Source organism: Castor canadensis, chromosome 6, assembly GCF_047511655.1.
Source record: "Castor canadensis chromosome 6, mCasCan1.hap1v2, whole genome shotgun sequence".
Lineage (NCBI taxonomy): Eukaryota > Metazoa > Chordata > Mammalia > Rodentia > Castoridae > Castor > Castor canadensis.
In genome coordinates, this window is record NC_133391.1 from 145,014,477 (window position 1) to 145,030,704 (window position 16,228).

General features: G+C 39.7%; 1 protein-coding gene across 19 annotated transcripts in view; it reads left to right on the plus strand.

The window, feature by feature from the left end:
* Cplane1 (ciliogenesis and planar polarity effector complex subunit 1) overlaps window positions 1–15,988 on the plus strand; it is a 118,580-nt gene extending 102,592 nt beyond the window's left edge. For 18 of the 19 annotated variants that reach the window (XM_074077599.1, XM_074077597.1, XM_074077586.1 and 15 more), the window contains 2 exons: window positions 14,663–14,838; window positions 15,262–15,988. In XM_074077599.1, the coding sequence (XP_073933700.1) occupies window positions 14,663–14,838; window positions 15,262–15,438 (353 nt within the window). In that variant the 3' untranslated portion in view covers window positions 15,439–15,988. Of the gene's footprint in view, window positions 1–14,662; window positions 14,839–15,261 lie in introns of those variants that run through there. The other variant, XM_074077601.1, reaches the window with a different exon arrangement.
* The last annotated feature ends 240 nt before the right edge of the window (window positions 15,989–16,228 follow it).

Below are 16,228 nucleotides of genomic sequence, written 5' to 3' on the forward strand. Positions count from 1 at the left end.
TGGCTATTTGTGGCCTCTTGTGTTTCCATATAAATTTCATGGTAGATTTTTCGATCTCTTTAATGAATGTCATTGGAATTTTGATGGGAATTGCGTTAAACATGTAGATTACTTTTGGGGTTTATCGACATTTTTACTATGTTGATTCTACCAATCCATGAGCATGGGAGATCTCTCCACTTTCCATAATCTTCCTCAATCTCTTTCTTCAGAAGTGTATAGTTTTCCTTGTAGAGGTCTTTCACATCTTTTGTTAAGTTTACACCTAGGTATTTGATTTTTTTTGAGGCTATTGTAAATGGAATTGTTTTCATACATTCTTTTTCAGTTTGTTCATTGTCAGTATATAGAAATGCTAATGATTTTTCTATGTTGATTTTATATTCTGCTACCTTGCTATAGCTATTGATGATGTCTAGAAGCTTCTGAGTAGAGTGTTTTGGGTCTTTAAGGTATAGGATCATGTCGTCTGCAAATAGGGATATTTTGATAGTTTCTTTACCTATTTGTATTCCTTTTATTCCTTCTTCTTGCCTAATTGCTCTGGTTAGGAATTCCAGTACTATGTTGAATAGGAGTGAAGATAGTGGGCATCCTTGTCTGGTTCCTTCTTTTAGTGGGAATGGTTTCAGTTTTTCTTCGTTACGTATAATGCTGGCTGTAGGTTTGTTATATATAGCTTTTATAATGTCGAGGTACTTTCCTTCTAGTCCTAGTTTTCTTAGAGCTTTTATCATGAAATGGTGTTGGAGCTTATCAAAGGCTTTTTCTGCATCTATTGAGATGATCAAGTGGTTTTTGTCTTTGCTTCTGTTAATGTGGTTTATTACGTTTATTGATTTTCATATGTTGAACCACCCCTGCATTCCTGGGATGAAGCCTACTTGGTTGTGGTGAATGATCTTTTTGATGTGTTGTTGAATTCAGTTTGCCATTATTTTGTTGAGGATTTTTGCGTCAGTGTTCATTAAGGAGATTGGCCTATAGTTCTCCTTTTTGGAGGTGTCTTTGCCTGGTTTTGGGATAAGTGTAATACTGGCTTCATAAAATGTGTTTGGCAGTTTTCCTTCCCTTTCTATTTCGTGGAACAGTTTAAGGAGGGTTGGTATCAGTTCTTCTTTAATGGTCTGATAGAATTCAGCAGAGAATCCATCAGGTCCTGGACTTTTCTTTTTGGGGAGACTCTTGATTGCTGCTTCAATTTCACTTTGTGTTATAGGTCTATTCAGGTGATTAATTTCTTCTTGGTTCAGTTTTGGATGATCATATGTATCTAGAAATCTGTCCATTTCTTTAAGATTTTCAAATTTATTTGAATATAGGTTCTCAAAGTAGTCTCTGATGATTTCCCGGACTTCCATGGTGTTTGTTGTTATCTCCCCTTTTGCATTCCTGATTCTATGAATTTGGGTTTTTTCTCTCCTCATTTTAGTCAGGTTTGCCAGGGGTCTATCGATCTTGTTTATTTTTTCAAAGAACCAACTTTTTGTTTCATTAATTCTTTGTATGGTTTTTTTGGTTTCTATTTCGTTGATTTCAGCTCTTATTTTTATTATTTCTCTCCTTCTATTTGTTTTGGGATTTGCTTGTTCTTGTTTTTCTAGGAGTTTGAGATGTATCATTAGGTCATTGATTTGGGATCTTTCAATCTTTTTAATATATGCACTCATGGCTATAAACTTTCCTCTCAGGACTGCCTTAGCTGTGTCCCATAGGTTCCGGTAGGTTGTGTTTTCATTTTCATTGACTTCCAAGAACTTTTTAATTTCCTCTTTTATTTCATCGATGATCCATTCTTCATTAAGTAATGAGTTATTTAGTTTCCAGCTTTTGCATGTTTTTTGTCTTTACACTTGTTGAGTTCTAGTTTTACTGCATTGTGATCAGATAGTATGCACGGTATAATTTCTATTTTCTTATATTTGCTGAGGCTTGCTTTGTGCCCTAGGATATGATCTATTTTATTCTATTCTGAGAAGAATGTATATTGTGTAGAAGTTGGATGAAATGTTCTGTAGACATCAACTAGGTCCATTTGATCTATTGCATATTTTAGATCTTGGATTTCTTTATTGATTTTTTGTTGGATGACCTATCTATTGATGATAATGGGGTGTTAAAGTCTCCTACAACCACTGTGTTGGCGTTTATATATGCTTTTAGGTCTTTCAGGGTATGTTTGATGAAATTGGGTGCGTTGACATTGGGTGCATACATGTTGATAATTATTATTTCCTTCTGGTCTATTTCCCCTTTTATTAGTATGGAATGTCCTTCTTTATCTCGTTTGATCAATGTAGGTTTGAAGTCTACTTTGTCAGAGATAAGTATTGCTACTCCTGCCTGTTTTCAGGGGCCATTGGCTTGGTAAATCTTCTTCCAGCCTTTCATCCTAAGCCTATGCTTATTTCTGTCGGTGAGATGGGTCTCCTGTAAGCGACAAATTGTTGCATCTTCCTTTTTATTCCATTTTGTCAAGCGGTGCCTTTTGATGGGTGAATTAAGTCTGTTAACATTAAGCGTTAGTACTGATAGGTATGTGGTGATTCCTGTCATTTAGTTGTCTTAGTTGTTTGAAGGTTTGATTGTGTGTACCTAAGTTGAGGTTACTCTCTACTGTCTTGCCTTTTCTTTTCCTGTAGTTTGGTGCTGCCTGTCCTTTCATGGTTATGTTGGGTTTCACTTTCTGTGTGCAGAATCCCTTGAAGAATCTTTTGTAATGGTGGCTTTGTGGTCACATATTGTTTTAGTTTCTGCTTATCATGGAAGACTTTTATTGCTCCATCTATTTTGAATGATAGTTTTGCTGGGTAGAGTATCCTGGGGTTGAAGTTATTTTCATTCAGTGCCCGGAAGATCTCACCCCACACTCTTCTTGCTTTTAATGTTTCTGTTGAGAAGTGTGCTGTGATTTTGATGCATTTACCTTTGTATGTTACTTGTTTTTTCTCTCTTATAGCCTTCAATATTCTTTCCTTAGTTTCTGAGCTTGTTGTTTTAATGATGATATGTCGTGGGGTAGTTCTATTTTAATCTGGTCTGTTTGGTGTCCTGGAGGCCTCTTGCATCTGTATGGGAATATCTTTCTCTAGATTTGGGAAATTTTCTGTTATTATTTTGTTGAATAGATTACGCAGTCCCTTCACTTGCACCTCTTCTCCTTCTTCGATGCCCATGATTCTCAAGTTTGGTCTTTTGATGGAGTTGGTGAGTTCTTGCATTTTCTTTTCACAGGTCTTGAGTTGTTTAATTAATAGTTCTTTAGTTTTTCCTTTAATTACCATTTCATCTTCAAGTTCTGAGATTCTGTCTTCTGTTTGTTCCATTCTGCTGGATTGGCCTTCTGTTTTGTTTTGCAGTTCTGTTTCGTTCTTTTTTCTGAGGTTTTCCATATCTTGGGTGTTTTCCTCTTTAATGTTGTCTATTTTTGTTCTGAGTTCATTTATCTGTTTATTCATCGTGTTCTCTGTTTCACTTTGGTGTTTATACAGTGCTTCTATGGTTTCCTTTATTTCTTCTTTTGCTTTTTCAAATTCTCTATTTTTGTTGTCTTGGAATTTCTTGAGTGTCTCCTGTACATTTTAGTTGACCCTATCCAGTATCATCTCTATAAAATTCTCATTGAGTACCTGTAGTAAGTCTTCTTTTAAATTATTTTGTGGGCTTCATTGGGTCCCTTGGCATAGTTTATCTTCATTTTGTTGGAGTCTGGATCTGAGTATCTGTTTTCTTCATTCCCCTCTGGTTACTGTACTAATTTTTTGCTGTGGGGAAACTGGTTTCCCTTTTTTTTCTGTCTTCCCGTCATTGTCTTTGGTGTTGTTACTGTCCCTGTACTGTGTGCAATTAAGTATTTTCTAGCTTGTAATAATAACAATGGTAATATTTAGAATGGAAGGGTGAGCGGAGATGGAAAGCAAGAAGTTAAAGAAATGGGAAAAACAAATACACAGAAAAGAAGGAGAAAACAGAACAAGGTATTATACAAGAAAGTTTCAAAGGTATAAACAGGGAGCATTAGTGTACTAATCGACAGTAAGCTGAACAGACAGAGAGAGGATTGAAAATCAAAAATAAAAAAGAAAGATATAAAAAAAAAATAAGTAGTTGAAAGAAATATCTATATATAAATATGAATTAATATAAAATGAAAAATAGAAAATTAAAAAAAAAAACCAAAAACCTCCAAGTTCAAATGCAATGAAGTTTCAGTCTTAAAAATTTGGGTGTCCGTCTCAGTCTCCAATCCTGGAGATGGTGCCTCAGCTGTTGTTCTGTAGTTATCTCTTCAAAGGGTATGCTTAAAGTAGAACAAAACTACACACACACACACACACACACACACACACACACACACACACACACACACACAAAAAGAACCCCACCAAGTGTCCCAAGTTCAAATGCAATACAGTTTCAGTAAGTTTTTCAGCATGCAGGTGTAATTCGGTTGTTCTCTCATCAAAGGTAGGGAGAAAGAGGAAAAAAAAAAAGAGTCTGGAGACAGTTCTGAGAATGGTATCTGCTGCCGTGGCTTGCCTGCCCCCTGCTGTCCTCCTGCTGTTGCGGGTGGCATTATTTATGCAGATCTCTGGGGTGAGCTTAGCACTCACCTGGCCCCGCAGGCTTTGTTTGCTCAGAGTTCTCCTGTGTTGGAGCCTCTGCTACAAGCTTTTCCCTTTCCAAGCACTGGGAAAGGTGACACCGCACCTGCGTTCTCAGGCCTGCGTGTTTATTTATAGTTCATGTGGGAAGTGGGTCTTCCCCCTCTCCTGTGCAGTTTTCCTCCCACTGCCACTTTCACAAGCTTTCCTGCTCCTGATTACTGGGCAGTGCTGCTGCTCCTGCCAGCTGCCATGTTTGTTTACAGCTCACGTGGGAAGTGGGTCTTCCCTCCTCTCCTGTGGAGTTTTCCTCCCTCCGCCACTCTTACAAGCTTTCCCGCTCCTGGTTGTTGGGCACACGCCCCCGCTCCCGCCGGAGCCTCTCCTGCCCGCCCAGCTTGTTTATTTACAGTCCCAGGAAGGATTCCCTTCCCCCAATCTTTGGCGCTCAGTGATCCCCACCCTCTTTCCCGTGTGTCTTTATTGTTCTTATTGCTTATTATTCAGTTTCTCTTTTTTCCCCGGGTGGAGGTCAGTCTGTCCAGGGGGCTATGCTGCTCTGGCCCAGGGTTGTCTGTGGGAGTTCCACGGTACCGTAAAGCTCACCTGGTCTGCGTCTTCCCAAGCCATCTGGGCGTGGGTGACTGGCGGCCTAGGGGCCCTCCTGGTTTCTCTGTTTAACATGAAGTGGACATTCTCTGCACCAGCTGGAGGTGTGGAGGAGTCAAAGTTTTGCCTCTTCTCAGTGATTATGCCTGCAAAGTGTATCTCCAGCATCTTTCCAAGATTTCACTATAGGAGGCTCACTTTCTGCTTCCTCCCTCTAGCCACCATCTTGGAATCCCTCTGGTTAACTCTTATTTTTGATGAAATGCAATAGAAAGTACTTCTCTTCTTAAACAAAAATATAAAAACTACACTTTCTTTTCTTTTTAAATACATTTATTTCACACCTGATATATTTGCCAAAGTTAAATACCTAAAATTGGCTAGGTTTCCGAACCATGGTTTCTTAATATCTGATGAAGAAAACTTTGATTACATTACAATCTGTCTTCCTTTTATATCTGTCCCATGCATTCTGCACTCTGTCTGTGGCTGTGGCCATCTCACCTGGGCTCGCTGGCCTATGCAGGGTCAGCATAATCCTGCTGCAGTTCAGAAGCCCTCAGTGACCCTCACATCCATGCAGATACCTTCCAGTGTCCTTCTACCTCCTTAGTCTCCTTTCCCTGAACAAACCCTGATGGGAACAGCTCATTTTCCAACCACATGCCATGCTATCATACCTCTACTCCTCAGTTGAAGTCTTTCCTACATCTTGGCACCTTGAATGTCTCACTTCTATGTCTTTGCAAAAGGCATCCTTAATTTTTTAGTTGAGTTACAGGTATGGATTACAGATGTGTGCCACCACACCCAGCTTAGGCATCTCTAGTCCTTCCTGTCTGAGATAATTTTAAATTTTACATTCTTATTTCTGAATTTTTGAGGCTAATACTTAAATTGCATGGTGGCTATGAGGATTAGTGGTAAATATTGGCTAAAATAATTATTTTTCTGTTCTCTAAGCCCTTAACCACATGTTTGTGCCCCTCTTGAGTCACTATTACAACAAGTCTTCTGCTGTAATTACTTGTGAGAAAAGAAAAAAACAAAACTAGAGCACAAAAGTGTCAGGGGCATGACTCAAGTAGTAGAGCACCTGCCTACCAAGTACAAGGCCCTGAGTTCAAATGTGAGTACTGCAAAAAAATGCTATATGTAAGCAAATTATTGTTCAAAGACATTTATAGGAGGGTATTATAGCATTTATACCATATGCCTGGCCATTATACTCACTAACTTGTCATGTAGCTTCAAGAAAAGTCTAGGTTTAGAATCACCCAGATCTAGGTTCATGTCCCAGCTCTGCAGCCTATTTTTGTCCCTTTGCTACTTCCGATTGTCTGTTTTAATTTCCTATAGTCCCAGCTACTTGGAAGCCTGAGGCAGGGACATCACTTGAGCTCAGAAGTTTTAGCCTATGCAATATTGTGAGACTTCCTCTCTCAAAAAATGATAGACAGATAGGTAGATGACAAATATAGCTGTGGGGTATATATAAAAAACTCCACAGTTATACTCTAAGGATACCCAATCTTAAAGAAAAGTTTTCCCTCTTTCTGTTTTTCCTTTCTTGGTTCAGATCAGCCACCATTCTTTTCATTGGCCTTATAATGAGCTGGGCTTCGTGAACAGATTCAGAGCTGACAGGAACCTCCTGTCCCTCTTTGTGGTGTGTGGAAAATCATGGCTGTGTCTGGAAAGTTAAAAAGTGTGTCTGCCTTTGTAGGAACTTCCACTTTCACCATTTAGAAAAGAGCTGGGGGAGCCTGGGCAGTGGTAGCTGGGCCACGCCTTCCAGAAAGGTGAAGGATGAATAAAGAATAGAAAGTGCTTTAACTCCATGCTGTTTTTTCCATACTGGGGCTTAAGCTCAGGGCTTTGTACTTGTAGGCAGTTACTCTACCACTTGAACCACAACCCCAGCCCTTTTTATTTCAGTTATTTTTCATACAGGCCCTTGCATTTATCCTTGGACAGGCCTGGACGATGGCCCTCCTATTTATGTTTCAGGTGTACCTGGGATGACAGGTGCATGTCACCATGCCCAGGTTATTGATTGAGATGGGATCTCACTAACTTTTTGCACAGGCTGGCCTTGAATGGCAACCCTTTTGATCTCTACCTCCCTGGTAGCTAGGATTATAGCTAATTTACTAAATTTAAAATAATTGTAAGTCACTCTTATAAATTTCAGCTAGAGACTTAAGAATGAAGAGTGTGCCCGTGTAGTAAAGTGGCTTAGAGAAGAGGCTTTGGAGACATCTGTCTGGATTCCTAGTTGCTAGATTTTCTCTTTTTGTATATTCATTAGTTTTTTTTTAAATTGTTTTCTAAGCAAATACCCAGCAATGTCTAGTTCAACAGATAAAATGCCCCCAATGTTATACCAATAAACAGTTGCAATGATATGTACATTGTATTGTATGTATCATATGGTATTGTTTATGAGAGCTCCAGAGATCCAGGATTCCTTAAATGCATTATGATCTAGCGTAAAGCCTTGTTCATAGAAAGTCCTAGGTGTTGGCTTCATTGTCCAGTTAAAGGTAAGAAATTGGTTATGACTCCAGGTTTCTGGCTTGAGTCTGCTTGGCTACACTGTGTACACTAATTGATACAGAAAGGGCAAGAGAAGTGAGGTTTGTGATTTTTTTAGGGGAGGTACAGGTTGTGGGTATAACTTGACCATTCATTTTCCTATTTCTCATGCTAGAGTCTTTGGGCATTGTCTGTCAGTCTATTGTAAAGCATCTGTTACTGTCCACATAGAAAGACGATTGCCAACCTGATTTCTCTAGTAGGGTTCTTCTTGACAGCACTTACCTTTTACCTTAGAAAGCTTTCACTGACACACATAAGCTGAAAGTAACAAGATGGAAGGAAATGGTAACCGAAAGAAGTTTATTTATATCAATAAAATAAACTTCAAGTCAGAAACTCACAAGAGACAAGGATGGTCATTATTTAATGATAACTGGATCAACTCATTAAGGGGACATAACAATTGAAGTATATATGCATCATAGAGCCCAAGTATATAAAGCAAATATAAATTTACATGAAAGGTAAAATAGATAAAGTGTGAGGTAAAATGGACCAAACTGATATATATTCAGAATTTCCCTCATCCATGGGCTGGTGGAGTGGCTCAAGTGGTAGAGTGCCTGCTTAGCAAGCATGAGGCCCTGAAGTTCAAACCTCAGTACCACCAAAAAAACCCCACAAAAAATAGAATTTCCCTCATTGTTATACCAACAGTAACACACATGGAACATTCTCCAAAATGGACCTTACTGTAGGCCATAAAACAAGTCTTGACAAATTTAAGAAGTTAGAAATCAGAGCAGTTTTTCTATTATTTATATCAGGTTTTTGTTTCATTTGTGGTGTTAGGGATTGAACCCAACACCACATACTAGCCTAGCCCTTTACCACTCAGTCCTATCCCTAACCCATAGCAAGTATTTTTTTTTTTAACCACAGTAGGATGAAACTAAAAATCAACTATAGGAAAAATTTTGGAAAATTCAAGAACATGGAAATTGAACAACATGGTATTGAACAAGTAGTGGATCAAAGAAGAAATCAGAAAGGAAACCAAAAATAAAAATGGAAACGCAAAATACCAAAATCTATAGAATCAGCAATAGCAATAAATTCCTGCATTAAAAAATATGTAAGAGCTCAAATAAGTAAACTAACATTTTACTTTGAGGAGCTAGAAAAGAAGAACCAAACCCAAAATTAGCAAAAGGAAGGAAATAATAAAGATCAGGGTAAAAATAAAATCAGGTAGTAAAATAATCATTGGAAAAATCAATAAAACTGAGTTTTTTGAAAAATAAACATTTGGCAAATCTTAGCTAGACTTATAAAGAAGATTCAAATATATAAGGTCAGAAATGAAAGTAAGTGGGGGGGTGACCCAAATAATGTATACATGTGTAAATAAATGTAAAAATGATAAAATTTTTAAAAAAGAAATGAAAGTGGAAATACTATGATGTCTCAAAAATAAAAAATCACAGAGGAGGTTTACAAATTTGATAATCTAGAGGAAATAAATTCCTATAAAACCTACAAAGTTGAATCAGGAAGAAATAGAAAGCTTGAATAGATAAGTAACAAAGTGATTAAAATTGTGTTAGTTGGCTTTTCATCATTGTGGCAAAACACCTAAGAAAAACAAAGGAAGAAGCACTTCTTTTGGCTCACAGTTTTAGGGTTTCAGTCCATGGTCGGGAAAGCAGAAACCTGGAGGAAAAGCATAGTGGGGAAAAGCAGCTTACCTCATAGCAGCCAAGAAGCAGAGAGAACAAGAGGAAGGGTCCAGGGACAAAGGCACACATGCCCTCAGTGGCCTATTTCGTCTACTCAAGCGCCACCTCCTAATAGTCCATTCAGCTATGAATTTATCAGTGTGATAATCCATTGGTGAGGCCAGAGCCCTCATAATCCAACCATCTCTCAAAAATCTGTCCGCTAACAACCAAGTCTTTAGCATTGTGAGCTTCAGGGAACGTTTTGGATTCAAACCATAATAGAAGTAGTAATTAAAAACCTCCCAGCTGGGTGCTTATGGCTCGGCTCATACCTGTAATCCTAGCAATTTAGGAAGCAGAGATCAAGAAGACTGTGGTTTGAAGTCAGCCTGGGCAAATAGCTAAGAAACCCTATCTTGAAAATATCCAACACAAAAAAGGGCTGGTGGAGTGGCACAAATGTTAGAATGCTGCCTAGCAAGTGTGAGGCCCTGAGTTCAAACACCAGTACCACCAAAAGAAGAAAAAAGACAGGGTAACAAGCATTGGTGAAGGTGTGGAGTAAACGGAATGCTTGTATGCTGTTGGTGGGAAGGTAGATTGGTGCAGTCATTATGGAGATCAGTATGGAGGTTCCTAAAAAAAAATTCTATGTATATAGGACTACCATATGACTGAGTAGTCCCTCTTCTAGGTGTATACCCAAAGGAAATGACATAACCACCTCATAATGATTTCTGCACTCCCATGTTTGTTGCAGTGTTATTCACAGTAGTCAAGAAGATGTGGAAACAGCCTGTGTGTCCATCAGCTGTGTGTCAGCTCCCCTATCCATGGTGGATACATTCCAAGACCCCCAGTTGATGCCTAACGTCAGGATGGTGCCAAGTCCACTTATTTTTCCCATGCATACATGCCCATGACTACGTTAATAATGCCTTCCATCTTAACTCAGCACTTACCATGCATTGTTGCTGTAAGTTTTGCAGTTTGAGTTGTGACAAAAAATCTAGCCCAGATTTGCTTTTCCTTTTTCACTATTTCACAGATAGAAGATTCATTCTTACCATAGATCTTAGCAACCTCAGGATATAATTTTTCAAATTTCCTTATCAAGCTGAGAACTTTCATCTTTTCACTCAAAGGAAGCACTTTACTACTTCTCTTTGGCATATCTGAGTTGCCAGCATCACTATTCTTGTATTCTAGGGCCATTATTAAGTAAATTTAAGGTTCACTTGAACATAAGCACTGCAGCATTACAACAGTCAATCTCATAAGCAAAACTTATAAGTGACTGGGCAGGTAGCATATACAGTGTGGATATACTGGACGAAGATAATTAATTTCCCAGGTGGGATGGAGTGGGACTGCACAGGATTTCATTGTGCTACTCAACTGGCACACAACCTAAAACTTACGAATTATTTATAGAATTTTCCATTTAGTATTTTTGGACCTCGGTTGACTGAAAGTACTGAAAACTGTGAATGTGAAGCTTCAGATAAGGAGGGATTACATGTATTTGCACACACATACACACAAGGAAGACTTATTCAGCCACCAGAAAGGAAGGGATCCTGCTATTTGCCATAATATGGATGGACTGGGAGGACATTACGCTAAGTGAAATAAGCAAGACACAGAAAGAAAATTATTGAGTGATCTCACATGTAGAATCTAAAAAACAAAGGGAGAGGGTCTCAGGTATATAGAGCTAATAAAAAAAACCCAAGCAGTTTCTATGGGGGACAGGAAATGGGGAGATGCAGGTCAAAGGTTACAAAGTAGCAAATATATAGGGTGAATAAGTCCCAAAATCCAATATCAACATGAGGACTGTAATAATAGCATATTATTATGCTATATGGGATTGAGGAATTTTGCTAAATATGAACATTGGTGCAGGCAGAGGGGTTGGAAAGAACAGAAACTGTGTGTTATGATGTGTATGTTAACTCTGTCATAGTAACCATTTTATTATATAATCTGCTTTTTGTTTTGTTTTTGGTGGAAGTGGGATTTGAACTCAGGGCTTCATGCTTGTAAAGCGGGTGTTCTACTGCTTGAGCCATGCCTCCAGTCCATTTTGCTCTGGTTATTTTGGAGATGAGGGTCTCTCAAACTATTTGCCCAGGCTGGCCTCTCAGCTTCCCAAGTGGCTAGGATTATGGGTGTGAGCAGGGCTCCCTGCTTATTATATAATCTGTATTTTATAACATGAGGTTATATACCTTAAATATACAAAGTAAAATTTACATAAGCTTTCACTGTCTACAGTGAAGTCAAAGAAACCCTACGTTGAGCTTTACATATGCTCAGTTTCACAGAAATTTTTTTCTTATTGTATTTTCATTTCAAGATTGGTTATCCAAAGTAAATTCCAGAGAAAGTAATTATGATCAGCAGAAAAGAAAGTTACAGAGTCATCCCTGGGTGAAAGCCATGGTGGGTGCTCAAGGCCTGTAGACACCCCCTAGGTGAAGGCTGATCCGAAATAGAGTGTTAACCTAATTCCAGCAGATTTAACAATGGTTTGGTTTTGTCATTTTTGTTTTCTAAATGGCAGTAGTTATGCTTATTTGACAAGATGTTGAGGCTACCAAATTAATTTTGGCAGAGGTGAAGGTGTGGTTGGTTGGTGTTGACAGCCTTTCCTAATCTCTGGTCATGTCCTGACTGCTCGGGGCCTCATGCTTGCTAGGCAGACACTCTATTACTTGAGACACTCCACCGGCCCTGCTTTGGTTATTTTTGAGGTAGGGTCTCACATTTATGCCAGGGCCAGCTGGCCCATGATCCCCCTATTTGTGCTTCCCTGCATAGCTCAGATGATAGGCACTTGCCATCACATCCAGCCATTAGGTGAGATGGAGTCTGGTGAACTTTTTGCCAGAGCTAGCCTCCAACCACGATCCTCCCAAAATCTGATTCCCAGATAGCAAGGATTACAGTTGTGAGCCACCACACCTGGCTTGTTTCTAGTTTTGAAGAGACTGCTGCCTTTATGGTTATAATACTGCTTCTCTCTTCTGGTTTCTTTGTCTTATTTTTTTCTTTTTTACCACAGTATTTTTTTTGTGCATACATTCCCATTGCTGCTCATAGACTTTTAATCATTCATAGTTTTTCAGATTTGTTCCCTAGTAATAGTTGCTGAAATAATTCTTAAGTTTGAACTTCCTGTGGCATCTCAAAATAGTCTTTAAATAGCAGAAAAAAGTCAAACATTTTCAGCCAGAGCACCGCTCTCACATTGCATGCTAAAATATCAAACATGAGTGCTTCCAAATGATTTGCCTTCATTCCTCTTTCAGACCTGTGGATTAGTCCAAAGAAAAATTCTTAGGCCTTCTCTGTTGCCACCCCTTCATTTAGCACTAACCCCGGAAGAAGTTTTAGGAAAGCTGCCTCAGAAACCCAGATAAACCCTTTGTTTCTCACTCAGAAATAGGAAGATTATCTCAAAGGGCTCTCCGAGCACCGTTCTTCCTCTACCCTGAGGATTAGACACTTAATACATTAGCTCAAGTTCTGCGGGGTTCTTCCCTATCATCTCGGATAAATCCTATACAGCCCCAGTGTGCTTCTTGTTCCTCATCTGCAATGTGAGCACAGAACTACTTTCCCCAGGGGTTGTCAGTCACCCACTGAGCTCCTCCAGTGCTGACAGCCGCATGTAAACAAGGGGGAGTGCAGTGCTTAGGTGGAGTTAATTCAGGCCTCTTTGAGAAGGTGATGTGGAAGTGAAGATCTAGCATGGTTAACAGGGAAAAGGCAAAGCAGAACAGTTGCAGGAAGAAAGAACAAGTTCTAGAGCCATGTGGAAAGTGGCCAGAGAGATGGCTGGAGAGGCTAGACACTGTAAAGCAAGGAGTTTGGATGGTACTCAGGAGCCAGTGAGGCTCATTGCAGCAGAGTGAAGGGGAGGGTTGGGTTGGTGTTTTGTTTTTTAACCCATAGGAGAAAAAAACAGAAAGTGAACAAGAAAAGAGATTGCTTAGACAGGGGTTATAACACTGGAAGGGGTGGGAATTCAGGATATCTTTTGAAGATAGATCAAATTAGGACTTGCTGATGGTTTAGGTGTAGGGTGTATAAGAAAAGCCAAAGAGCAAAAGGATTTTAGCCCAAGCCTTTCCTGGAATAGGGAAGTTTAGGGATAAAAATTAACAGTTTGGCTTTGGACATGTTAAGGTTCAGATGTTTACTGAACATCTAAGTGAGGATGTTAAAAGGACAGTTCTAAGCTCTGCTGGCCAGAGGTTCGGGTTTGAGAGAGTTTAGAGCATGGGAGTCACAGTTAAAGCCTGGCTGCTAGCTTAGGTCAGCTGGGGATAGTGTAGATCTGTGGAGGACCAGGGACCAGGTGTGTGGCATGGGGATGAATGTAGGTAGAGTTCTGGTAGAGTTCATGTTGTGGTAAATGGCAACATGAACCTTTGCAGTTTGAGGGCTTATTTCAAGACTCCCAAAGGTCAAGTGGGCCCAGACGTCAGCATTCTCTTACCTGCTTTTCCCTCTGCAGGGAGTCACAGGACGGCTTGCAGAAGAACGGAGTTTATTTCCTACCCTGCCGTCTTGGGTGTGCCTTCACGAGGTGCACCAATGTGGGGCAGAACATGCTGCAGCACTGGCATTAGAACAGTAGGGGTGCTAGGTGGGGCGAGCTCCACCAAGGCCTGATGTAGAGAAGTTCTGTTGATTGATGGGTGTCCTCCAGGCACTAGCTGGAATGAGTTTCTTTTTCACAAATACTGATATATATATATGGTACGGGGAAGAGGGCCCTAATGTGTTGTCAGCTGTGCCCCAAGGCACATGAGATGTAAGCATGAAGCCTTGGTGAAGTTTCCAGAAGACTTTCCATAAAAACAATGAGGGCACAGTTTTCTGAATTAACCCAACTTTGAAGTCCAGACTTCTCCCAGCTCTGTGAAATCTGAGGTCTCTTTTCACTAGACTTTATTGTCCTAGATAATCACTGCTATTACTTTTTAATTCAAAGAGGTGGCCAGAATTCAGTTTCCAAGTCATACAGTAATAGAACAGGAATTGTTGGAACACTACAGTGAACCATATCCAAACTTTGTGATTTGAGTATTAAGTAAAATGTGCTTGTCTTGGTTTTGACAACAAGGTCACAATAGATTAACAAATGAATGTTTTGTTCTTTTCCTTTCCAAGGTTCTAATACTCCGTGTAATAGTCTACACCATAGGAAAAACCATGTAAGTACTGGGCTTGCTCCTCACGCTGAGTTGTGTATAGAGTATGAGAGAGAGGAGACTGTGGTGAGCCCCTGGACATTACCTTCAGAAATCCAAAGGATTCTTCATGAGAGTCACAATTCCCTCCTCCAGGTAAGCATTGGCCCAGACTTTGTCTAGTGATTGCTCTATGTTCTTCAGTGGTTTCGTTGTTTCTATTTGCTCTTTTTTTTTTTTTTTAAGATGTGAAAATACTGAATGATTGTTAGGTCATTTTGAAACAGTGATTCAAACTGTATCTACCCTTTTAGCTTAGCTTTTATTTTTTAGAATTCTTCTTGACTTTGTAACTCTTTTTAATTAAAAAAAACAACAAAAACACGAGCAGATCATCTTGTACTACAGGAATCAAAATCCTTCCTGCCTCCCTTCAGATGTGAAAGCAGCCTCTGTGCAGGTGACACTCAACTTGGTGCCAGTTCCATCTGCTGGGCAGCACGGCCCCATTCTCTTCCCATTGCCTTTAGCACTTGTGGATGAGCAGCTCAAGCCTCAACTGTCTTTTCAATTCCGTAGGACTTGTCACCGGCCGAAGAGGAAGAGGCTGATCCTAGTCCTGTTATGGGTGGCATAGACAGCGTCTCTGAGAGCACCGGCAGCATCCTCAGCAAGCTTGATTGGAACGCCATTGAAGACATGGTGGCCAGCATGGAGGACAAGAGCCTGTGTGTCCACTGGGCCCTGGGCCTGTGAGAGGTGAATAGCATTCTCTTTGCAAGCACTGGCCAGGCCTCATTGATTTGGTTCTAAAAGACTCTACGGGTTTCAGGGAGAGAAGCAATGAAGGAAAGTGATGTATTTACCAGCCACAGCTGTAGTATTACCTGGACTGCCATTCGGAGAAGAGCAACAAATATTCTCAGTAATTTTGCCTTCATAGGGAGAGGCTGCTTAACTAGTTATGTGTTACGTTTTTGCATGTGACGCATTTTCACTCATAATTTAAAAAACGATACATACCCTTCAAGCCAAGTTTTAATGTTTAAGCTCCTTTCAATAAAAGTCTTTTATCTTGCCTCCTTCTTTACCACTGTCTATGATTTGAGAAACAACCTTATATGGTGAACCTGATAGGAAAAAACCAATTTTGCTTTCATTAAAAAGAAAATCACAGTCTTACCCAAGAAACTCAAATTTAAAACATCCTAAAATTCCCTTCAGCAGGGGTTGGCCTGGGAGTGAAAAAGAACTAGCCACTAAACACTAATCCTGAACACTTACTTGTAAATAAGCTAAGTTTCATGTGGACCAAGAGACCTCTGTCTTGTGCCTGTGACCTGAGAGCCTTGACGTCAGAAAGAGAGAGAATACAACGCCTGAGTTTAGAAGGCTTATCTTAGCCTCATGAAAACCACAGTGTAGAAGCCTTTAGTTCTGAAACAGCACAATTTGGAGTTCACTTTTAGAGAAGAAATGACTAAAAACCAGGACTCTTGTCAACCACTTGCCAGTTTTTGGTATAGGATCAAAGAATCCTGTTACC